We start from the raw sequence: 27,627 nt of genomic DNA on the forward strand, positions 1-27,627 counted from the left end.
TAGGAGAAAATTGTCGTCTCAATGAAAAATATTATCTATAAATATTCAAAAATTTGAAAAAAAATATTCAAAAAAAGAATATTGTGGAATATTATGGGGTAATTGTGTACAAATATTGAATTACAAACTTGGGGAAATGTTTCGAAATTGTCACCTTGAACTGTTTTTGCTAATTGCTTTCCAAAAGTGTGGTGAAAAGAATATTAAAGAGTCATTTAACAAGTCTTGTTAAATTTTAGATAAACTGCGAGTATTTAAAACACTTTAATTGCGGAGACAAAAATAGGTCGCAAGGTTAAACGTATTACATATGCAACTACATAGTAATAATAATAATAGAACCGAAAAACCTCGATGACTGACACAATGAATGCATAATAATTTTTTGGAAATTTAAATTTATCCCACTGCAATTTTTTTTCGCATGTAACTGTATTTTTATCTACTCACCAAGTTTTCAGTGTCAATACAAAACAGATAAAGAGAAGTAAAATTTTTCTCGACTCACCTGCAACAAAAAATTACAAAAATTACTTAATATTATTCATTTTATTATTAATCAAATAAACAAAATTATTAAAAAATACAAAATTACTAAAAATAGAAAGTACAATAATTTTTGTATATATTTTTACTATACTATTACTACTATAAATCAGAATAATCAAAAACCCAAAAGATATTTATAATTTATTTCTATTAATGTAATTTCAAAATTAATAGAAAAATGTTTGCATGTAAAATATTTATTCCTTCCAACTAAATCCGAGAAGAAAAGAGAGGGACAAGGAGGCAAAATAAAAGGAATGGGCCGGAAATGCAAGCGAAAGGTCGCGGGAATGTCACCGTTGGTGCAAAGTACGATGAAACGGTTTTCTCTGTGTCATAAAAAAAAGTGTTCACGTGATCGTCACGGTATGAGGCGTCACGCCAAATAATGTGTTCTCTTGTTAATGTTTCGTTTGGAAAAATTGCAAAAAGCTAGAAAGACAAGGAGGAAGAATATTTATTTCAGAATTCAGTGGGATTTTTTATTCTTCAAAAAAAGTTAGACAAATAAATATAAAAATAAGCAAAAAAAAAAAAAAAAAACAGAAAATAACTCATAAATAAAAAAATAATATAAAATAAAAACTACTAAATAAAAAATAAAATAAAAACTACTAAATAAAGAATAAAATAAAAACTACTGAATAAAAAATAAAATAAAAACTATACTAAATAAAGAATAAAATAAAAACTACTAAATAAAAAATAAAATAAAAACTAATAAAAAAATTAAAAAAATAAACAAAAAAAATCAAAAAATAATAAGAATTATTAATTATTATTAAATTGTTAATTAATAATTTAAATAATAGTAAAGAATATTTATTATTATTTATTTAAATATCTGAAGGGCCTTCCAAAATATTTAAAAAATGCCCTTTCGTACAATTAGTAATAATTGAAACAAAATTATGAAAAAAGAAAATAATAAATCAAAAAATAAGAGTAAAAAAATCAAATTAAAATTAAATAAAGAAAAATCTTTGGAAATTAATAGTAAATAAAATAATAGTAAATAAAAAAGTAAGTAATAAATAAAAGAAATAAAAAACTGAATCAAAACGAGAAAAATCAATATTAGAGTTGATTAAATTAATGCATTAGAAATTTAACACACCAAACCGCATATATTATTCATACAAGTGACAAAGTTTCCGAGTTTAACGCACGATAGGGGAATCTATAACTCGATGTAATTAATATAATTAATGACATCGCTTCAATCTAACACCTGAGCTTTAGTCAGATATTCAATTCTAGTGTCGTGCAATTTAAATTTTCTTTTCGAAAAAAAAACAAATTGTCTTCTGAATAATACAATAGAGCAAGTAAATAATAACTTATTGTATTTTTCAAATCCTATTATTAATATTTTTGTTATTATTCGAATTAATGATTATTATTATTTACTATTACTATTATTTTTGAAATAATAATAAACGTAATTGTTATTATTTTTATATATAAAAGTATTTTTTCTATTTTCATTATTTTTTATTATAGTACTGTTTGACAACTGAGTAAATATACAGGGTTGACACAAAAATTTATTTCAAATTTATTTCGAATAAAATTTGAAACAAATTTAAATTGAAAATAAAATAAAAATGAAAAAAAATCATTATTTTATATCACAAGAATATTGTAACTATAAATTCAAATTTTCAAAGATTTTAATTTAAACCCTTTTCGAAATTCAATTATTTCCAAAAATTCACGCTATAATGCTTTTAATGTTCAATTATAATTTTAAATTTTAATTGAAATTCATTTTTTAATCAATTTTTATTAGAAAATTTTTCGAAAATTCAATTATTTAAATAGAAAAACAAATTTATTAAATAATTGAATATTTCTTAAAAATGAATTTTTATGAAGAATTTTATCAAACTTTTTCAAAATAATTGAATTCTTTCGGCGAATTTAAAAAACAATTTCAAGAATAAATGCAATTTTCTACCAGTATATTTAAAATTGTATAAAAAATAATTTCAATTCTGCGATAAGTTTTGTTATTTATGAAAATAATTGAATTCTTGCAACGAATTTTATTACAAATTTTTCTAAAGAATTGAATTCTGAAGAAAGATAATAATATTTATGAAAATAAGTAATTTTCTGTAAAGAACTTTATTCGAATTTGTTTAAATAATTGAATTTCTCAGAATTTATTAAAACTTTTTCAAAATAATTAAATTCCATCGAGAAATCTCATTAAAAAAATGGAAAATAATTGAAATCTAATGAAGAATTTTATTAAATTTTTTTTAAATAATTGAATTCCTGTGAAAAATTTCATTTTCGAAAAGAATTGAATTCTTGGGAAGAATTTGATTAAAATTTCTTAAATAATTGAATTGCTTCGGAAAATTTTATTTTTTACGAAAAATAATTGAATTGTTTCAAAGATTTTTACAAAAATTTTTGACAATAATTGTATTCCTAGGAAGAGTGTTATATATTTTACCAAAATAATTGTATTCTATGATCAATTTTATTAAATTTTATAATTTTTCAAATTTATAAAGCATTTTAACAAAATTTTTTTAAATAATTAAATTCTAGAGAACAATTTTATTATTTATGAAAATAATTGAATTCTTCAGAAGAATTGTATTGGAAATAATTGAATTGTATTGGAAATAATTGAATTGTATAGGAAAATTTTATTAAAATTGTAATTTTATTAACTAAATCTTGTAAAGAATTTTGTCAAAATTTTTTTAAATAATTGAATTTTTAAATAAATTTTATCTAAATTTTTCGAAATAATTGAATTGGTATGTGCCTGAAGTTGCCATCGATGCTCAGCATCGAAAATTTTTTTTCATCAGACCATAAATTTTTTTGCATTTTCTTACTCAAGTAGGTACCCAATAAATACCTACTAAGTTTCATCCCATTATCGATAGGGGAAAGTTGTCAAATCAACCCCTAAATTTAAAAAAAATTTTTAAAATAGGAAAAAATTGTTATTTATAAACCAATAACAAGACCACAAATTTTATTGCATAAAATTCATTCACTCGATGACCAATGAATACAAAAAAATTTTCAACCCCATGTCGATAGGGGAAAGTTGTCATTTTCAACCCTTAAAATTAAAAAAATCGAAAAAAAATTAGAAAAAAATTTATTAAAATTGTAGTTATCCTTTGACCAGCGATTTTCTTTTTGTTTATTGTTTCTACATACTCCACCAATAAGTAAAAATAATTTCAGAAAAATCGCCGCCCGGAAAACTTGATTTTTTTGCCCGTAAAAATTAACAAATTGAAAAAAAAATTGGAAGAAAATTTGTGAAAATTACAGTTATCTTTTGACCAGAGATTTTCTTTTTGTTTATTGCTTCCACATACTCCACTAATAAGTAAAAATAATTTCAGGAAAATAGCCGTCCCGAAAACCTGATTTTTCTGCCCGTGAAAATTAAAAAATTGAAAAAAAAATTAGAAAAAAATTGTGAAAATTACAGTTAACCTTTGACCAGGGATTTTCCTTTTGTTTATTGCTTCAACATAGTCCACTAATAAGTAAAAATAATTTCAGGAAAATAGCCGTCCCGAAAACCTGATTTTTCTGCCCGTGAAAATTAAAAAATTGAAAAAAAAATTAGAAAAAAATTGTGAAAATTACAGTTAACCTTTGACCAGGGATTTTCCTTTTGTTTATTGCTTCAACATAGTCCACTAATAAGTAAAAATAATTTCAGAAAAATCGCCGTCCCGAAAACCTGATTTTTCTGTCCGTGAAAATTAAAAAATTGAAAAAAAAATAAGAAAAAATTTGTGAAAATTACAGTTATCTTTTGACCAGGGATTTTCTTTTTGTTTATTGCTTCTACATAGTCCACTAATAAGTAAAAATAATTTCAAAAAAATCGTCGTCCGGAAAACTTGATTTTTTGCCCGTAAAAATTAAAAAATTGAAAAAAAAATTAGAAAAAAATTTGTGAAAATTACAGTTAACCTTTGACCAGAGATTTTCTTTTTGTTTATTGCTTCAACATAGTCCACTAATAAGTAAAAATAATTTCAAAAAAATCGTCATCCGGAAAACTTGATTTTTCTGCCCGTAAAAATTAAAAAATTGAGAAAAAAATAGAAAAAAATATGTGACAATTACAGTTATCTTTTGACCAGGGATTTTCTTTTTGTTTATTGCTTCTACATAGTCCACTAATAAGTAAAAATAATTTCAAAAAAATCGTCGCCCGGAAAACTTGATTTTTTGCCCGTAAAAATTAAAAAATTGAGAAAAAAATATGTGAAAATTACAGTTATCTTTTGACCAGGGATTTTCTTTTTGTTTATTGCTTCAACATAGTTCACTAATAAGTAAAAATAATTTTAAAAAAATCGTCATCCGGAAAACTTGATTTTTCTGCCCAAAAAATTAAAAAATTGAAAAAAAAATTTGTGAAAATTACAGTTATCTTTTGACCAGGGATTTTCTTTTTGTTTATTGCTTCTACATACTCCACTAATAAGTAAAAATAATTACAGAAAAAACGCCGCCCGGAAAACTTGATTTTTCTGCGCGTAAGAATTAAAAAATTGAAAAAAAATTACAAAAAAATTTGTGGAAATTACAATTATCTTTTGACCAGGGATTTTCTTTTTGTTTATTGCTTCTACATACTTCACTAATAAGTAAAAATAATTTCAGAAAAATCGGCGCCCGGAAAACTTGATTTTTCTGCCCGTAAAAATTGAAAAATTGAAAAAAAATAGAAAAAAATTTGTGAAAATTACAGTTATCTTTCGACTAGGGATTTTCTTTTTGTTTATTGCTTCTACATACTCCAATGATAAGTAAAAATAATTTCAGAAAAATAGCCGACCGGAATACTTGATTTTTTTGACCATAAAAACAAAAAAAATAAGAAAAAAATTGTAGAAATTACAGATGTCTTTTGACCAGAGATTTTCTTCCTTTTCTTACTTCTACACATTCCCCTAATGTATCTACATAATAAAAAAAAAATTGCCTTCCGGAAAGTTTTACTTTTTGCCCGTAAATATTAGTAAAACTCAAAAAAATATGAAAAAAAATTGTTAAAATCACAGTTGCCATTTGTCCGAATTGTGCAATTCGAGGGGAGATTTTTATTTATCGTGTCTTCTTTTGGCATTCGTTCAGTGCTCGGGCAATGCAGCGATACTTTAAATTCTACGGGAAGACGAGATTACCCGAATACACCCGAAGTAATTCTCCAACACAAACTCTGAACGTCGCCTGTTCTCTCCGCGAACTTGAGTGTTTGTCTGTTGGGTCCTAGCTCGGGTGCGTTCGGCAATTTTCGGCTTACCTTGAGATTTAAAGACTCGCTACGTTGCTTTCCACGTTTAGCACAACGAACGAAAATCGAATAGGGACTACCAAATGATATTTTGGTCCTACACACAGTGGGATTTTTTTACAATTTACTTTTCAAAAATGTCTTCAGGCTACAATTTTTAAACGATTTGAGTGTTGTTGTATTTAAATTAAAGGGGAATAAATTCTTATGACATCCCTTGAGACTGATTTTTGAGATTTTAATTGTTTATAATTTTTTAGTTTAATCAAAGTTAACAAATTAATACAATTTTTTAAAATGGACTTTTATTTCTTATTCCGTTACTGCACATGATTTAAATCAGTTCAAGATAATCCAAGAAGATCACTAGGCAATTAATAAAACATATAATAATTTTTTTAAATTGTTGTAAACAATAATAATTGAAAAATAGATAACATTGATGCCTGTTCACTAAAAAAGGATTTTTTTCGCTTTTACTTTTTAATTTAAATTCATTTCAAGAATATATGTCCTTCTTGTTTAAAAATAACTTATTAAAATTTGTATAAACCTTGTTAATTAACAAATAAATAATTTTTTTGCTTTCCACCAAAAAATTTTTTTTAACGTTTTGTTTTTTATTTAGGTTCATTTAAGGAATAATATATGCCCTCTCATTGTTCAAAAAATAACTTCTTTAAGTTGTTATAAACATTATTAATTAACAAATAGTTAACTTTTGTTCCTCTTCACCAAAAAAATTTTTTTTTCTTTAATTGAAATGAGATTCTAACTCCTCCCACTTTAAGAAAGCAATTTTTTTATTCGTTGGTTCAACAGTATACAAAAAGGGAGTGAATATTTAAGTTTTAAAAAGTTACATTATTTCTTAACCTATTAAGAAAAAAATACTTCTGGACAATAAAAATAAGCTCCTCCTATTTGCAAAGTGCAATTTTTTATTTGTTGGTTGAGTTAAAGAAAATGGAGAAAGTAATTAAGATTTGAAAAATAACACATATAATCTTAACCCCCTAAGAAAAAATGGATGATTTACACCAATAAAAATAATAAACCAACTCCTCCTATTTTCAAAATCAATTTTACTATTTGTTGGTTTGGTTAAACAAAATGGAGAAAAAATTAATATTTAAATTTAAATCATATAATTCCAACCCCCAAAAGCAAAAATGGATGTTCTAGACCAATTAAAATAAAATTTAAACTCCTCCTTCTTAATGAAAGTTTTTTTTTATTCGTGGGTTTAATAGAACAAAATGGAGAAAATATTATACTTTAAAAAATATAAAATTTAGTCCCAACCCCTTACAAAATAATAGACTACTATTAGTCAAAAAAAAATTTAACTCCTCCTATATTTTTATTCATTGGTTCAGTTGACCAAAATGGAGAAAAATTAATATTTAAGAAATAAAACATATAATTCCAACCTCCAAAAGAGAACATGGATGTTTTAGACCACGAATAAAAACTCTCCTGCTTTAAGAAGGAGGAGTTCAAATTTTATTTTAATTGGTCTAGAACATCCATTTTTTCTTTTGGGGGTTGGAATTATATGATTTAAATTTAAATATTAATTTTTTCTCCATTTTGTTTAACCAAACCAACAAATAGTAAAATTGATTTTGAAAATAGGAGGAGTTGGTTTATTATTTTTATTGGTGTAAATCATCCATTTTTTCTTAGGGGGTTAAGATTATATGTGTTATTTTTCAAATTTTAATTACTTTCTCCATTTTCTTTAACTCAAGCAACAAATAAAAAATTGCACTTTACAAATAGGAGAAGCTTATTTTTAATGGCCAGAAGTCTTTTTTTCTTAATAGGTTAAGAAATAATGTAACTTTTTAAAACTTAAATATTCACTCCCTTTTTGTATACTGTTGAACCAACGAATAAAAAAATTGCTTTCTTAATGTGGGAGGAGTTAGAATCTCATTTTAATTAAAGAAAAAAAAATTTTTTTGGTGAAGAGGAACAAAAGTTAACTATTTGTTAATTAATAATGTTTATAACAACTTAAAGAAGTTATTTTTTAAACAATGAGAGGGCATATATTATTCCTTCATAATAGCAGTAACGGAATAAGAAATAAAAGTCCATTTTAAAAAATTGTATTAATTTGTTAACTTTGATTAAACTAAAAAATTATAAACAATTAAAATCTCAAAAATCAGTCTCAAGGGATGTCATAAGAATTTATTCCCCTTTAATTTAAATACAACAACACTCAAATCGTTTAAAAATTGTAGCCTGAAGACATTTTTGAAAAGTAAATTGTAAAAAAATCCCACTGTGTGTAGGACCAAAATATCATTTGGTAGTCCCTATTCGATTTTCGTTCGTTGTGCTAAACGTGGAAAGCAACGTAGCGAGTCTTTAAATCTCAAGGTAAGCCGAAAATTGCCGAACGCACCCGAGCTAGGACCCAACAGACAAACACTCAAGTTCGCGGAGAGAACAGGCGACGTTCAGAGTTTGTGTTGGAGAATTACTTCGGGTGTATTCGGGTAATCTCGTCTTCCCGTAGAATTTAAAGTATCGCTGCATTGCCCGAGCACTGAACGAATGCCAAAAGAAGACACGATAAATAAAAATCTCCCCTCGAATTGCACAATTCGGACAAATGGCAACTGTGATTTTAACAATTTTTTTTCATATTTTTTTGAGTTTTACTAATATTTACGGGCAAAAAGTAAAACTTTCCGGAAGGCAATTTTTTTTTTATTATGTAGATACATTAGGGGAATGTGTAGAAGTAAGAAAAGGAAGAAAATCTCTGGTCAAAAGACATCTGTAATTTCTACAATTTTTTTCTTATTTTTTTTGTTTTTATGGTCAAAAAAATCAAGTATTCCGGTCGGCTATTTTTCTGAAATTATTTTTACTTATCATTGGAGTATGTAGAAGCAATAAACAAAAAGAAAATCCCTAGTCGAAAGATAACTGTAATTTTCACAAATTTTTTTCTATTTTTTTTCAATTTTTCAATTTTTACGGGCAGAAAAATCAAGTTTTCCGGGCGCCGATTTTTCTGAAATTATTTTTACTTATTAGTGAAGTATGTAGAAGCAATAAACAAAAAGAAAATCCCTGGTCAAAAGATAATTGTAATTTCCACAAATTTTTTTGTAATTTTTTTTCAATTTTTTAATTCTTACGCGCAGAAAAATCAAGTTTTCCGGGCGGCGTTTTTTCTGTAATTATTTTTACTTATTAGTGGAGTATGTAGAAGCAATAAACAAAAAGAAAATCCCTGGTCAAAGGTTAACTGTAATTTTCACAAATTTTTTCTAATTTTTTTTTTAATTTTTTGGGCAGAAAAATCAAGTTTTCCGGATGACGATTTTTTTAAAATTATTTTTACTTATTAGTGGACTATGTTGAAGCAATAAACAAAAAGAAAATCCCTGGTCAAAGGTTAACTGTAATTTTCACAAATTTTTTCTAATTTTTTTTTCAATTTTTTAATTTTCACGGGCAGAAAAATCAAGTTTTCCGGACGGCGATTTTCCTGAAATTATTTTTACTTATTAGTGGACTATGTTGCAGCAATAAACAAAAAGAAAATCTCTGGTCAAAGGTTAACTGTAATTTTCACAAATTTTTTCTAATTTTTTTTTCAATTTTTTAATTTTTACGGGCAGAAAAATCAAGTTTTCCGGACGGCGATTTTTCTGAAATTATTTTTACTTATTAGTGGACTATGTTAAAGCAATAAACAAAAAGAAAATTCCTGGTCAAAGGTTAACTGTAATTTTCACATATTTTTTTCTAATTTTTTCTCAATTTTTTAATTTTCACGGGCAGAAAAATCAAGTTTTCCGGACGGCGATTTTCCTGAAATTATTTTTACTTATTAGTGGACTATGTTGCAGCAATAAACAAAAAGAAAATCTCTGGTCAAAGGTTAACTGTAATTTTCACAAATTTTTTCTAATTTTTTTTTCAATTTTTTAATTTTTACGGGCAGAAAAATCAAGTTTTCCGGACGGCGATTTTTCTGAAATTATTTTTACTTATTAGTGGACTATGTTAAAGCAATAAACAAAAAGAAAATTCCTGGTCAAAGGTTAACTGTAATTTTCACATATTTTTTTCTAATTTTTTCTCAATTTTTTAATTTTTACGGGCAGAAAAATCAAGTTTTCCGGATGACGATTTTTTTGAAATTATTTTTACTTATTAGTGGAGTATGTGGAAGCAATAAACAAAAAGAAAATCTCTGGTCAAAAGATAACTGTAATTTTCACAAATTTTCTTCGAATTTTTTTTTCAATTTGTTAATTTTCACGGGCAGAAAAATCAAGTTTTCGGGACGGCGATTTTTCTGAAATTATTTTTACTTATTGGTGGAGTATGTAGAAACAATAAGCAAAAAGAAAATCGCTGGTCAAAGGATAACTACAATTTTAATAAATTTTTTTCTAATTTTATTTCGATTTTTTTAATTTTAAGGGTTGAAAATGACAACTTTCCCCTATCGACATGGGGTTGAAAATTTTTTTGTATTCATTGGTCATCGAGTGAATGAATTTTATGCAATAAAATTTGTGGTCTTGTTATTGGTTTATAAATAACAATTTTTTCCTATTTTAAAAATTTTTTTTTAAATTTAGGGGTTGATTTGACAACTTTCCCCTATCGATAATGGGATGAAACTTAATAGGTATTTATTGGGTACCTACTTGAGTAAGAAAATGCAAAAAAATTTATGGTCTGATGAAAAAAAATTTTCGATGCTGAGCATCGATGGCAACTTCAGGCACATGAATTGGTGCGAAGAAATTTATAAAAAGTTGGTAAGTAATTGAATTCCTGTGAAATTAGTATTAAAATTTGATTTAAATAATTGAATTTTTGGAAAATTTAATTAAAATAGTAAATATTAAAAATAATTGAAATGAGGAAAATTTTTGATAATAATTGCAATTTTGACAAGAATTAATTTTGAAATTTTGAAGTAAAATTATTCATTAAATAATTTATAAGTAATAATTTTATGATAGTTCTTCAAGATAATTAAGTTATTTAAAAAGAAATTATTAGCAGAAATAGAAAAAATTGAAGGGTTTGTATTAGAATTCTTGTCAATTTCATAGTTTATGAGGCAAACAAAAAAAACACCAAAATTTATTAGTTTTCTTATAAATTCTAAAAATTTAATTTTTTCCAGTACTTTTAATAAAAATCCCTGACTTTTCCCTGACCAATTCTAATTTCCCTGAATTCCCTGACCTGTGGCAACCCTGAAATAGAAAAATTATATCACAATATAATAGCAATTATAATGAAATAATGTTATAATAGAATTGAAATTAAATTCAATCGTTACATAATTTAAAAATAATGTCAAGTTACTATTATTTAATAAATTGAACATTATTATCATTATAGGAAAAAAATTGCACTGAAAATATAATCTGAAATAGTGAAAGAAAAATAGTTTCGCGATTATGTAAATAATATTTATGAAACTAGTGTTGAGAAATTGAAATTGATAACTTGTTGTGTTATTATTGCATATCTGATATGGATGATGTCCTTGTGCTTTTGTGTATCGTGAATTGTGAATTGTCAGACGATGTATGTATAGATATATTATGAAGAAGCAGTTATTATTATATGGGCCAGTGCACGGAGAGCGCGTGGGAGGAGCAGGAGGACTCATTGTCATTAACCTCGGCCCATCATGTCGTGGATGATGGTCTTGAAGCTTAACGTCATTCGAACGAGGGTTATCTTAAACGAGACACGATCACATGCGTACATACCGCCTACAAAGTGCAGTAATATTCTTAAATATTCGCAAATATTTCACTTTCAACAAATGTACACTACGTGACAAAATTTTTTTTTTCATCTCTTCTACTAATAGTTTCAATTATTTTTAATATAAATAGACATTTTTTTAGATATTTTTCACTGCGACTTTAGACAACAAAAAATCATATTGATAAATAATATTTCACATCGGATATCAAATATAAAGAAATAATTTTCAATTTTATTTTTATTTAGGGGAGCTTGGGGTAATGGGAGCTTTTAAATTTCACGTACTTAAAAGCCTTCAAATTCGCTGCAATGTTTAGAAAATCTTCTACAACCTTTGTTTATATCATTCCAAAACAAACGATTACATTCTTGACAAATTTTTAGTAAAAACAAGGGAAAAAGTATTTTTTGAGTTTTCGTTGTAAAATGCAAAATATTTCTAAACATCACCAAAAGTTGTTAAAATCGTATTATTTAGTTCTGTTTTTTCATTATATTATTAGGTAAATATGTGTATATATGTATACTTGTATAAAAATCGAGATAATAATAAAATTTGTTTATGTTTTTATTTTTTTATTCAAATTTTGTCCTGTAAGAATTCTGTGGGGTAATGGGAGAATTAGTGTCAGACCAAAGAATTTTCGTTACTATGTTACGCCTTGGATTATTTCTTTGAAAATTGTAAAAGATATCACCTTATGAACAAACTTATAATTAAAAAATAATTTTTGGTAGAAAAAATGAAAAATTAAATTTTTTTTCAAAAATTTTGTATTCAATTATAATTTAGGAAAAAATTTATTCTAAGTCTAAAGTTTTGGCTTCATTGTAAGTATTAACACTTTTTTCTATTAGAAAACAAAAAATATTCCTAAAAAATAGAAATTTTTTAAATTTAAAGTGAAAGCTCCAAATACCCCACAAATCGGGTGATCGCAAAAAATGTATTTTTTTTTTGAAAATTTTTCTTTTTCAATTTACTTTCTCTTTTTAAGTTTCTAATTAAACATAATTAAAGATAAATAACGAAATGAGTAGAAAATGACGAAAACAATGTATTATTGTAAAGATAAGTTGGTTTTTCTAATAATTTTCCTTAAGGGGCTCCAATTTCCCCACGCTCCCCTATTTAGTTTACTAAAGGGTTATCACAAAAATGTAATTTTGTTTATCCCTGATTTGCAGACAAAATTTTGACTTTTTCCCTAACTTAATAATATTTATTTACACAGTAAAACGTGAGGTGTTAAAATAACACCAGAATGGATTAAAATAATCTATTTTCGTGTTATTATTAACTATGAATGAAATTTTACTTTAAATAAAACACCAAAGTTAACGATTTGTAAAAATTCAATGAATTTGGCTTCTCCAGGGAGAATAGTAAGTTAACATAGGAAGTAACATAGTTACTAAATTCCATTAATAAAAAAAAAATTTGAATAAAACTCTACGTAAACTCAATTATTTTCATAAATAATAAAAATTTTTTACAGGAATTCAATTATTTGCAAATTTTTTTATAAATTTCTTCACAATAATTCAATTATTTTCATAAATAATAACATTTTTACAGGGATTCAATTATTTTTATAAATAATAAAATTCTTTGAGGTATTCAATTATTTTCATAAACAATAAAACTCATTGCATAATTTCAATTATTTTTAATGCATTTTTATTCGAATTCCTCGAAAAATGTAATTATTTTTTAAAAATTTTATTAAAATTTGTCCAAAGAATTTAATGATTTAAAAAATTTGTTGATATCATTTTTTATGAGAATTTAATTTCAAGAAACATGAAATTAATAAATTATTTATTTTTGTATTTAAATAATTGAAATCCCGTAGAATTTACTAATAAAAATGGTTTTAAAAATGAATTTCAGTTAAAATTTTAGATTATAATTAAATATTAAAATCATTATAACGTGGATTTTTACAAGCAATTGAATTTTGAAAAAGTTTCAAATTAAAATCATTGAAATTCTTAATTTTTCATATTTTTGACCAAAAATTCTGTAGAATTAATTCTTTTTAAAAGTTTAATAAGATTTTTATTGAAATTATTTCAAGTTCTTATTTTTCAATATATATTTAATTGCAGAATTTCCGAATAATTGAAAGTTTCTAAAATTGAATTGAAAACTAATGAATTTGAAAATTCTAAAAGAACTTTTTTAAAAATTATTAAAAATAATGGATTTATTAAAGAATTCTAGTTAAAAACACTAGAAAAAAATTTAATTTTAGAGGAGTTACAAATTATTGCAGAAATTCAATTATTTTCAAGAGTGATAAAATTCTTCTTAAGGATTCAATTATTTTTACTAATAATAAAACTCATCGCAGAGTTTCAATTATTTGTCATACAATATTATAATTGAATTCCTTGAAAAAAGTAATTATGTTCATGCAAGTTTTAATAAAATTCGACAAAAGAATTCAATTATTTAAAAATTTGTTAATAAAATTCTTTATGAGAATTGAATTTTCAGAAACATTCAATTATTCAATATATTATTTAATATAATAATTATTCAATATCCTTGTAGAATTTTCTAATAAAAGTTGATTTAAAAATGAATTTCAGTTAAAATTTTAGATTATAATTGAATATTAAAAGCAATATAGCGTGAATTTTTAGAAATAATTGAATTTTGAAATTAATTTTTTTTAAAAAGTTTAATTGAATTTTCTTTTATATTATTTGAAGTTTTTATTTCTAAAATGCATTTAATTAAAGAATTTAGGAATAATTGAAATTTCGTTAAATTGAATATTGTAAACAAATGGATTTGAAAATTGACAAAGAACTTTTTCGAAAATTATTAAAAATAATAGATATAAAGTAAAATTGTAGTTAAAAATTTTTGAAAATAATAATTGAATTGAAATAATGAAAATAATTTTGAAGAAGTAGAATATTCTTATAATATAAAATAATGATTTTATTACTTGGTCATCTTTAATTATTATAAAACATGAAGAAATCGATCACTTCGAGTCGAAAACTCGGAGTTATCGATATCTTCATGTTTTATAGTTATAAAAAAATTTAATGAACTAAAATTTTATTCATTGTAAAAAATAACACCAAAATTGATTATTTTAACCTTTTGTGGTGTTAATTTAATCTGCCACACTTTTTAATACCTCAAGATTTACTGTATTCATTTTACATTATTTTCTATATTTATCTAATAAATTAACATTTATAAACCACTGAATTTATTCCGTTTGTGAGAGAACTCTCACGCCCTCTGGACGGTAGCGTCCATAAGTTCCAGATCTTGGCGCGAAATTCAAATGGAGCAAAAGAAGAAAACGAATTCAATACAAATAACTCTTCGCTAAATGGTCTGATCTTCGTTTTCTCATCCAGGAAATAATAAATTTACCAAAAATAAAAAATAAATTCCACTATTTTACATCCCATAAATCAAAACTTGACAATATTGTCCCCTGATTTAATCTGGGGGAAAAATAATTGAAATCTCATACACAGTAAATTTCTGAACACATAAAAAGAGAAGGGACAGGTGAGAAATATAATTGCAGGAAAAAGGTAAAAACAAAAGTGATAATTATGGGCAGTAAATATAAATGTGTGTGTGGAAAAATGCATGAACGTGAACAAGTGCACATTTATGGTGGAGAAAAAGAGAAAAAGAGACAGAGAAAGAGAGAGAGAGAAATGATGTTATTAAAGTACATTATTAAAAGATTATGTGGGCCGTGCACCACTAATTAATTGCGACACGGCGAAGCAACGATGGCCTGTACTGCTTACCAACATGTGGGCCCCAAAGTGGCTATCGCAACAAAGTACCCGCATGCTGGCTATTCATTTATTCATTATAATACGACGAAAAGTGTGTTTTCTGATTAGTTCAAAACAAAATGATAACAACGACTATATATTTATTGTTACATTTGTCTGTAAATTTCGAAATATCGCGATTAAACCATATATAGAAACATTTATAAACTGTAAATATTTCCATTTCAAAATGGAATTCAAAATTTATTTCCCTCTGTTTCTTAACAATTTGATAATTGACATGAATAAACGAATTGCGTTGACACAAATAATCAAGAAGTTCAATTTTTCATTTCTGGAAATAAAATTAATTATTTACAATTAATTAAATTAAATAAAGACAAATAATTAAGACGTATAATCTTTCAGTTTTTTTTAAGTAAAATTAATTATTTTAAATAATTAATTTATCTTTTTTCTAAGGTGGGAAAAATATAATGACTTTTTCCTGATTTCCAGGGAAAATTTTCACTTTTTCCCTGATTTTGGAAAACATCAATAACTTCTTTTTTAAATACCCTTTTAAAAATACAATTCTTTCTAAAAATTCACACAATAACTCTTCTAATATTCAATTATTATCTACAATTTTACCTAAAATTCATTTTTTAAAAAATTTGTACTAGAAAATTTTTCGAGAATTCAATTATTTACATAGAAAAATAAATAATTTATTCAATAAATGAAAATTTCTTAAAATTGAATTTTTATAAAGAATTTTATCAAAATTTTTTTAAATAATTGAATTCTTTCGGTGAAATTCTGTGATAAGTTTTGTTATTAATGAAAATAATTGGATTCTTGCAACGAATTTTATTAAAAAAATTTTTAATGAATTGAATTCCTGTGAAGAATTTTAGTTGTGAAAATAACTGAATTCTTAAGAAGTAAAAAAAATAGAAATCAAATTGAAAATAATTTAATTGTATAGGAAAATTTTATTAAAATTGCAAGTTTGTTAACTAAACTTTACAAAGAATTTTGTCAACATTTTTTTAAAAGAATTTTATTTAAATTTTTCGAAATAATTAAATTTCTTAGAATTATTTTTTTCAATTCTCTGCTCTCTAAATCTGAATATGTGAAAATTCACATATTTGTACGTTATAAGTCGTCTTCTCGATCAATAAGTGCATATACACTTATAATAAGTGAAATTTCACTCAGAATAAGTGAAAAATTCACTTATTTATAAGTGTATATGCACTTATTGATCGAGAGGACGACTTATAACGTACAATAAGTGAAATTTCACATATTCAGATTTAGAGAGTGAATATATTTGAATTCATTGGAAAAACTTCATTAAAAAATGAAAAATTATTGAATTGGTGCGAAGAAATATATAAAAAATTGGTATGTATTTGAATTCCTGTGAAATTTTTATTAAAATTTTGTTTAAATAATGGAATTCTTTTGTAAAATTTTATTAAAATAGTAGATATTAAAAATAATTGAAATGAGGGAAATTTTTGAATATAATTGAAATTTTGCCAATAAGAATTTTATTAAATGTTTTGAAAATAATTAGATTTCGGAGAAGAATTTTATTATTTATAAAAATAATTGAAATTTTGACGAAAGTTTAAAAAATATTTTGAACATAATTGAATTTATGCGAATTCCCCGACTTCCCTGACTTGTGGCAACCCTGAATTTATTCTTAATTAAAGAAATAATTTTAAATTGATAAAATAAAAATTAAATTAAAATTAATTCAAACAATTCATTGAAAATTATTTATTTTTCTCAATACCATTAATTATTTCACATAATTAATTATTAAAATATTAATTAATATTTAAATAAAAAATTCAGCACTCGATTTTATTTTTACAGTAGGTACCCACTTATTTTTAATTAGATAAAACGATTTATTTTTCACTAAAGAATTTTTCTTTCCCCTTCTATTTTTTTTCTCTCTCCCTCTCCTTGTTGTGCAAATTATTAACGTGTCACTGATTATTTAGACACTTAACTTGAAGGAAAGTGTTTTTCTTTTTCAAACATGAATAATTCACATAATTGCAAATAGACGCATGTGTAAAATCGAAAAAAGCAATAAAAATCGTGTCACATAAAATTTCTGATTTTAAAATGTAACGGCGTAGAAAGCAAGAAAGTCGAATCGAACGACCTTCATGCCAATAAAAGCTGCAAAAAAAAGTCATAAAGCAAAGACGAACAGGATATAAGAAGTGCAGAAAAAAATGAAACATTCCCCACTGACGACGATACTTTATTATATATAAATCCATATCTCATTGATAACTTTTCCATCAAAATTGAACTTTTAATCGAAAAACTGATATTTCGCGAAAGAAAAATTTCCAATTTATTTTTGCAATAAACGAAAAGAAAAACAAAACTAAAATCAGATTGCTTATCAAAAGGCAAAAACTAAAAGAAAAGGTCTAAAGTAGCAATTAACGAAAATAAAATAAGGTCCAAGTTAGTAAAACTTCTATCACCAAAAAATATTTTTCGTTTGCTAAGCGTCTGAGGTATTAGCTTCTATTAAAGACTACAAGCGTCAATTAGCATCGACGCTAACTTCAAAGAACATTGCGACACGAAATTTACAGAAATTCGTCATAAAACATTAACATTATAAATATTACAGACATAATAAATACTATTCATTATAAATATGGATCTAATTCTTTTTATACAACATTCAATTTTTTTTGTTCAAATGTGCTCATAATAAGAGACCCGTTATAATATCATCATTATTTTTCTGGTTCGTAGACCGTTAACGAGACTTAAAGAGTAAAAGAGAGGAGTGGAAGGGGAAGGAACTTTCGAAAGGACGGCAAATGATGATGATGATGCTGCCGCTGATGATGATGATGATAATGATAAAGAAAGAAAAGAGAGAGAGAGAAAAAAAGAAAAAAGTAGGAAAGGAGGTGAAAGAGAGTGAAAAAGCAGAGAGTGCCACAGAGAGAAAGAAAAGTCACCGCACACATTCATTTCCCGAGCGCATATGTTATATACACATTTACAACTTGTTTAAAAAATAAAGAAAGAAAAAAATGAAGATGAAACAATTTTTATATACACAGAAAAGTGTCCGAGATCAAAGAGAGCATCACAGGTCCAACACGCAAAATTTTAACTCGTGCAGAAATTCTGCAACTGTTTTTAAAATACAAGAGACAGAGAGAATTTAACATCAAACGAAATTTTAAAAGGATTTTAACATTTGTAAATTGTTATGAAAAACTATTCCTATTTTATTGTGTTTTATATTTTTTATTTTTACCACAATATTAATTCTAATTTTCGAAAAAAATATTAAAACAAAAAACTGCTTCGTTCTTTAAAAAGTTCAAAAATTTTGGAAACATTTGAAAAAATACATTTTTTTCAGCTGACGCTAATGTTGAAAATAAAATTTAAGGTATTGCAGTCGGTGCAGTATGGCAGTAGTGCAAACTGGTTGGATTGACGGAAGTATGCATACATGGAGAAAGAGAGAGAAGAAGAGAGAAAGAGAGAGAGGCGAATCAGGAGGAAAGTGACGTCACATCCGCCAGGCGCTGCCTCACTGATTATATTGCTCTCTTTTTCTTATTAGCCGTAACCACGTGCAACAAATTGACATAAAAATATAATTACAACAATCTAATATTTTCAAATCGCCAATATGTGAGGGAAAAAAATCTAAAGAAACTTTATAGTTTTTTATGAATTCGGTAAAAAGGAACTTTCTTGCCATAAGCATTATGTACATAATGTACATAACTGAAAAAAATTTCCCTGAAATTTCCAGGTTTTCCAGGCCTTCTAAAATTTTTTTTCCAGGTTTTAACAATCGACGCACAATATGGAATTACAAAAAATAAATTGCTTAAATTTTATTTAATAACACTTATAAATAACGTGAGAGAAGTATTCACAACGTTTGTCATCAACGATTTGAAGAAAAAAAAACTGATTTTCATTCAGAAAACAATATTTTACGTTTACAAAATTTTCCTTTTTTAACTTTTTGTTCAAGAAACATTCAATTATTTATAAAAATTCCAGCTATATTGCTTTTAATACTCAATTATTATCTAAAATTTTAATTAATTTTTAAATAAATTTTTATTAGAATTCAATTAATTAAATACAAAAATGAATAATTTATTGAATTATTGAATGTTTCTTAAAATTTAATTCTCATTTTATTATTTATGAAAATAAAAAAGTTGAATTATTGAGAAGAAATTTATAAAAAATTTGTAAATAATTGAATTCCTGTGAAATGTTTATTATTTTATGAAAATAATTAAAATTTTTTTAAATAATTGAAATTTTGACAAGGATATTATTAAAATTTTTTTGAAAATAATTGAATTTCGCAGAAGAATTTAATTATTTCTAAAGATAATTGAAATTTTGATCTTACTTTCAGTCTCATTTTTACTAAAACCGTTTACCTACCTTAGAAACATTTTTAATTAAGTTTCCATTTTTAAATCAATGTTTATGAGAAAATTCTACTAGAATTCAATTATTTAAATACAAAAATAACAATTTATTGAATGATTGCATGTTTCTTAAAATTTAATTCTCATAAAAAATTTTACCAACCAATTTTTAAGAATAATTACATTTTTCAAAGAATTCGATTAAAATTGTATAAAAAATAATTAAAATTCTTCAATTATTCTTACTATTTATGAAAATAATTGAATTTCTAAAAAGAATTTCATTATATACGAAAATAATTAAGGGGCAAGATGCTATAAGGAGATACGTGCAATGTTAAGTATGAATGGCGCGTATTCTCTTATAGTATCCACCCTCTCAATTGAATCCTAGTAAAAATTTTATTATTTATGAAAATAAAAAAATTGAACTATTTGGAAGAAATTTATAAAAAATTTGTAAATAATTGAATTCCTGTAAAATGTTTATTATTTTATGAAAATAATTAAAACTTTTTTAAATAATTAGATTCTTTTGAAAAAATTTTATTAAAATAGGGAGATATTAAAAAACATTGAAATGAGGAGCATTTTTAAAAGTAATTTAAATTTTGCCAAGAATTTTATTTAAATTTTTGAAAATAATATAGAATTTTGGAGAAGAATTTTATTATTTATAAAGATAATTGAAATTTTGACAAGAATTTTTACAATTTTTTTGAATATAATTGAATTTCTGCAAAGAATTTTTTTATACTTTTGAAAATAATTGAATTTCTACAATCATTTGTAATTTCTCTAAAATTCCCCAAATTATATCGTACAATTTACAAACTTTTCGTCCATTTTCAATCAAATTACAGACTTTACGGACCTAGTTCGAGCCCTGAATTATGTATTTTAAATAAAATAAATTGACTTATTTTTACGAAACGATTTTTTTTAATGCCATTATTTCTGCTCTTCTTTTGATCTTTCAGAATTTGAAGTGGTCAATATTGTTCTATTTGAATATATGTATGTCAGTGGTTCATATTATTTCTCAAAATAAAATAGAATTGCAAATTAGAAAGGCAATGTTAATTATTACTATTAATTTTTTAATAAAAATTTATAAAACTAATTGTGGGCATTAAAAATATTGTTCAAGACTATTTCAAGTCATGATGAAAAAAATTCCCTGACTTTCGGAAAAATTCCCTAAATTTTCCCGGCAAATTTTTCTATATCCTGTTCGTACAAAAATTTTTGCTACAATTTTTTGTTGTTAAAGATTTTCCCGCAAGATTCACGAGTGGTAATGGTATAGAGTTTGGACAAACTGAATCGAAGTCGGCGATTTTGACTCTGGATAAGCGCGAGCGGTTCATTTTGATTTATAAGTCTAATCTAAGCAGCCATAGGCTCCTTTACTCGCGGTTCTGTCATGTAATGTGTCTTATTTAACCGCAATCCATAAATTACATTTATATACCTATATAGGATGTTAGGATGTAAAATGGAATCTGCTCTCTCTTCTTCGCGTATATAATTTTTCTCATCCACCTCCGTATCTTGTCATCAGATACTGCAGGGCACAAAAGTCATGAGAGAGGGAGAGAAAGACAGAAATTCACCAATGCGGGCACTCGAAATGACACTTGAGGGTGTAGAATAAATGTAATACAAGAGAAAAGATAGAAAAGCGAAAAAAGAGACAGAAAGAGAGAAATGGGAAAAGAAAAGAGGAAACAAAGAAAAAAAGGAAAAAGAGAAAAAAAGTCCAAAGTAGGACAGCATGTATCGTTTATTTGAGTGCAGTATACAAGTGGACTAGAATCGGATAAAATTTCTTTTTTCCTCTCATTGTTACCATATTAAATATTAATGGACGTTTTCACTTTGCCAAGTTATAATGTAAGTTCCCATGAATCTCGGCTAGGGTGGGAAAGCAAAAGCAATGAGCTGGGCTTTAATTGGCAATGTGTTACGAGATGATCTTATCGATTGTGCATTAAACAAATAAGTCGTTTTTAGAGTTAGATTTGAAAGTGTTCAATGGAATAATACCATTCTCGTCTAGACAATAATAATACACTCAAAGAAAGGTTTCTTTATTACTGCCATAATTGTTACAAATCAACTGCATTTGTACACTCTCAACAATGAATTTCTGCCAATTATTCGAAAACTATTGCTTACAGTGTAGCACAAACTTAATTTAATCTTGGATAAAGATCCACCAAGATAGAGCAAGTATTGTCCCAACATTCCGAGTATACTTATGCCAAGTCTCCAATTTAAATCTTAAATCATTATTTGTTCAAGAATAATAAATTTTAATTCAGTTTATCAATTATTAACCTCGGGATGGCAGAAGGAATAATTTAGACTTAATGCTATAAGCAATTCTGCCAAGTTGGGTCCAATATTGATCTATCACCCCAAAGAGTTATTAATCTTCAAATAGGCAAAGTAATATTGACTAAATCTTGAAAGAATTGCAATCTCGTTTGTGAGAGAACTTTCATGACATCTGGACGGAAAGACACAGAATTATTTACGGCGCGAAATTCAAATACAAAACTACTTTACCTACTTGTCCGCAGAAAAAAAATTATTTTTCTAAAAATGCCGGAAAATATTCATCTTTTTCCAAATAAAAATACCTAGCTACAAAATAACAGAGGATTAGACAGAACTATTTGTTTTATGACAATAATATCAAGAAGCTTTTTCAACAAGTGAACTTTTATAGGTCAATCGTTACATTTCGTTTCGCGTTTATACGAGAGCGCACTTATAAACGACATGTACTTTTTATTTCGATAGAGAAAGATGATAAGCTTCGATACACTGTTTCCTTGACACATTATCAGACACGTGGATTAAGGAGAGAAACAAAAACATTATGCGCGATCGACACTTAGAAAATTAATACGTTCCAGTTTCGTAATTTTAATTGTTAAATGTCTGTGTATTTATTTGGGTCACTGTATTCGTTTCTTTCAAATCTCATCTAAATCGCATATAGCAGATGCAGCATTCTCAAGTCAAATGATAAATTAATAATTATTAATTTCATTTTTGAAAATGGATTTTCGCATTAACGAAAAAGTGAAGCAGTGTTTCATCATAAAATGCCAAATGTTTGCTGTATTTTTGTGATTTTAAAACAAACATGAATTTTTTCTAAAAGAAAAGTGTAACTTTAGGTTTAACTGCGACATTACCGACAGAAGAGGTAGTAGAGAACTGTGTCGGTAATGTTGGTGTCGAACTTTCTAACCTCAAAAAATTTCTGCTCTTTGGCGTCTAATAATATTGACCGAATCTATCAGGTAGTGCAAAATTTTGATATTCCTCAAGTTAGCGTCGACTTTCAGTGTCGAAAACAATTATTTATGGTTTCTAGAGTTGAAAATTTTACTAATTTCCCATTTATTAAAGTAAACATTAACTAATAAACGTGTCTTTACTTTTAAGAAGTAAATGTTTACGGAACATTTCTAACCTACAACCTTCGAAAACCATTTGATTCTTTTCGATTTCGGGGGAAGAAATGTTTTCGACGCTGATCATCGACGTTAACTTCAGATACATTAATTTTACCGACCTTTCAAACCGTTTGTTTGAAACAAATCCGAGCAAAAATCGGCAGGAGTCCTGGTGGTAAGTGGATTGACATAAAATCTTCCATTAATTTAAAAATGTTGGACATATCTCCGTCCTTTTCCTAGTAATAAAATTTTTTAGTTAGTCCTTTGGCCACCAGGACCCTTGTCGACTTTAGGTTTAGATTCTAGGTTCTATTTTAGGTTCTAGGTTCTATTTAGTTTCGGTAGTCAAGCAACTGAAATACTTCAAAAATGCGATCGTCGAGGTTAAGCACTTTTCAGTTCGGTTAGCACTTATACCAGAGCCAGGCTCTGAATGCAACTTTCTGAATGTTGATATTTAAATTAATTTTACTTTTGGTGTTCTAAATCTAACTACAATGACAATTTGAGATTTGACGCCAAGGTTAGCAAAAACTGCCCTGTCGATAAATTATCACCTGTGAACAACCGAAATTGGACTGTCGATAAATTAATTATACTTTTGGTGTTCTAACTACAATGACAATTTGAGATTTGACGTCCAGGTTACCATAAAGTGCACTGTCGATAAATTATCAGCTGCGAACAGCCGAAATTCGACTGTCGATACAGAAGATTTCTATAGTCTCTCTGATACTTTAGAGAAACGCCAAAAATCGTTAGTTCTAGGCAAATGGGAGTACCTTAGGTCATTAAAAGTACCCCAATTTGACTACAACTACCGATCCTGGGTTTTGTCAAAGTCAATGCGATTTTTCGACTTCAGACACAAGAAAACGAATGTTCCTAACAGAATACAACAAATAAAAGCAAAAACTCACCTATTTTACCGTTGGGACTGTACGGATCGTAGCTGCCGGAGCTCATGGGACTCGCATATCCATTGTTGTTGGGCGCTTGTGATGGCTGTTGTTGATTCTGTCCAATCGGCGTTGAATGTGCAATGGGAGGTTGTTGTTGTTGCTGCTGCTGCTGTTGCTGACTGAGTTGTTGTTGTGGAGTAGTGTAGATGAGATGTTGCGCGGCCATTGAATTCTGCGGTGAACTGGGACTGTTGGGGGTGAGCCAATCGTCGGGCCTCGGTCGTTTATTGCTACTGGCAATACCAGCGAATAGTCTACTTCCGGTGCCGATGGGTCCGGTGACCGTTGAGACCGTTGACGATGTGCCGGCAAGATGTTCCGGGGACTCGGCCTTGACAACAAGACCCGCGCCCACGGCAACGCCCACGCCGGTGGGCCCTTCCGAGCTGTTCATACTGGACCCTGTTGGGCCGGCTAGCCTGGAAGCGGGGGCCAGCACGACCGCCCCCACCACCCCCGACGCCTCATCGTAGCGCACCGCGACGTTTCCACTCACTAAGCTGGCCACCGTGACACTCTATTTGTCACTGGCCTCCCGACACTGACCTGCTCTTCTGTCAATCACTCTCTCGACGTCCCACACCACCACCAACACTTTCGTTATCACTCGTACTTCCTTTTTATCGCGAATTTACACCAGGAGTCACTTATGTTGCACTTTAAGAAAATAATCGCCTTCTTTCTTTTTTGTTCCTGTCTTTTTACACTCTCACGCACGCGATTAATGGAAAATATCTTCTCTCTATGGATGTGATCTTGATTTTTGTCTCAAGATTACCTTTTGCACTAAGAGGTTGGGTAGGTTTGTGGTTTTGTGTCTATGACGAAAGATTTCTTGTTATCAGGACTTGATGGTCCAGAAAGCTATTATCTTCCTTTCGTACAGCGCGACTTGACTTTGTTATTATTATTTTTTTTTTTGCTCGCTCTTCGAAGAAATTGATGATCGGTTGTGCCCTCAGATTCCTCGAGGGTTTTTTTCTTCTTCTTCTTCCTTTTTTCTCTTGTCAAGAACTTTTATATCACATGTCGCATCTTTACGTGAGCATCGAAAGTTTGCTGCTTTTGTTGCATGCTGCGATTTCGTCCTCCTATCTCTGATCGTCCCCCTGAGGTATCTGAAATCAAGATATAAAAATATTAAACTTTTCTGAAACAATACCATAAAACTTGTGAGAAAATCAAAAATTGTCACTCCCGATCTTTTTCTCCTATCAATTGTTCATTTGTCGGTACTTTATTTCAACCCAACTGCGCGCATAATTAATACCCCTCTTATATCAGTAAAAGAATTTCGAGTATTTTTTGCAGACTTTTAAAATCCATAAAAGGAATAATAATTCAAATGCATTTACTCCCAGGATATTTAGAGAATTTCAAACAAAAAAAAAGTCAAGTTACCTCGAGAAATTTCAAAACTTTTAATCAATTAAAGCAATTTAAAGTATGCAAGGACTTTAAAAGGAATCAAAGACCTAAAAATAGTTAACATTCGAAAAAAAAATATTTACTAAAATATTTACTCATGAATCATGATGCAAAAGACATTTACAAACACTAATGAGATTTTATGCGACAGAGAAATTATAAAACTAACTTCTTTTCTGTTTCAAACGGAAAGAAAGTTGTTCGGATTAAAAATCGGAAAAATATCATGTTCTAATTTTAACTCCCTTTTTTCCAGTATATTTAATTTAATTATGGTTCATTAAAAAATTTCACCGAAATAATTAAAATATGCTGTTTACTTTGGATTTGATTGATAATTCCTTCTTTTTTCTAATCCGAATAACAAAACACACGCATAGTTAAAAAGAGTTTGTAAAAACAAATTATCTTGTATACAAAGCTCACTTCAATCATGAAACCGCTAATAATACATTCCAGTGTTAAAAGCAACAGATTAGTCTCAAGTTGTTTCTGAACACTTATAGAAAAGACTTTCTAAGCAAAATTATCTTCTTTTTCTTTATTTAAAACTTTACTATTTACAGTGCAATAAACTTTCCATCATGTTTATGAAGATCTAAATATAGAAAGTACAAAATTAGCTGAATAGACATTTTTTTATAGAACTAAAATAAACTGAAAAAGAAATATTGAAAATAATTTTTAAACAAACACATCTTTTTTGTTTGCTTGAATATTTTTTTGTACTTCATTTGCAATTACAATCTATTGTCTTCTTCTAAAAATATGCAAACATCAATTTTCTCACTCTATATTTATGTTTATTCTTTCTTTATTATTATATTCGTTTATTTTTTACAATTACACAGTTTTTATAAGGATATGAAATTGAGACAAAAAAAATCAAAATGTTGCTTCGCAACACTTTTTATTTTTTTTTGTCTCAATTTGATATCCTTAAAAAAACAGGGTACAGACGAAAGTTAAACTTGGCGATCAAAAAAACTCATTGGAGATACTTCATAAAACTGACAAAAATTCCATAGTACTATATTTTATTTTCCTAACTTTTTCCTAATTTTCATCAAAAATAATTACTTCTTCATTATCCTGCTAATAAATTGAATTCCAGAAACGAAGTTTATAATTCATGAAAGAATTCATTTATAAAAATAATTTAATTCTTGAGAAGAATTTTATAAAACTTTTTAAATAATTGATTTCTGAACGTTAATTTTAAGCAAATTCTAATTTAAATAAATAAATTTCTGAGAAAATTTTATTATTCATGAAAATAATTGAAGCCTTACGAAGATTTTTACAAAAAATTTTTTAAATAATTGAATTCTGTTTGGAAATTTTATGAAAATGATAGATAACAAAAATCATTGAATTACGAAAAGTTTTTAAAAATAATTAAATTTTACAAAGAATTCTATTAAAATTTTGGACAATAATTAAAGGTCTGTGTGGTATTTTATTAAATTTTTTTTTGAAAATAATTGAATTCTTAAAAAGCATTTTATTATTTATGAAAATAATTGAATTCTTGCAAACAATTTTATTAGAATTTTTTTAAATAATTGAATTTCCAAGAAGAATTTTATTACCTTTAAAAATAATTGAATTCTTCTGATGAATATTATTATTTATGAAAATAATTGAATTTTGCAAGGAATTTTATTAAAATGATTCAAAATAATTGAATTTTTGGTAATAATTTTGTTATTTATCTTTAATAATTGAATTCTTTCGAAGAATTATTTATGTAAATAATTGAATTCTTGGGAAGAATTTTATTAAAATCTAAAAGAATATTTGAATTATTTCAAAAAAACTTCAATTAAAATTGTATTTAAAATAATTGATTTCTTTCGAACAATTTTATTAAAGTATTT

The 27,627-nt window shown here is 26.5% G+C and overlaps 1 protein-coding gene across 3 annotated transcripts in view; it reads right to left on the minus strand.

Annotated features, from left to right (window-relative positions):
• The window catches only part of LOC122498383 (ecdysone receptor), a 317,159-nt gene that overhangs the window by 154,229 nt on the left and 135,303 nt on the right, over window positions 1–27,627 (minus strand). For all 3 annotated transcript variants that reach the window (XM_043606095.1, XM_043606078.1, XM_043606087.1), the window contains exon 3: window positions 24,278–25,437. In XM_043606095.1, coding sequence (XP_043462030.1) covers window positions 24,278–24,713 — 436 coding nt within the window. In that variant the 5' untranslated portion in view covers window positions 24,714–25,437. The remainder of the gene's footprint in view (window positions 1–24,277; window positions 25,438–27,627) is intronic.

This window comes from Leptopilina heterotoma, unplaced genomic scaffold (genome assembly GCF_015476425.1).
Source record: "Leptopilina heterotoma isolate Lh14 unplaced genomic scaffold, ASM1547642v1 Lhet_10, whole genome shotgun sequence".
Classification (NCBI taxonomy): Eukaryota; Metazoa; Arthropoda; class Insecta; order Hymenoptera; family Figitidae; genus Leptopilina; species Leptopilina heterotoma.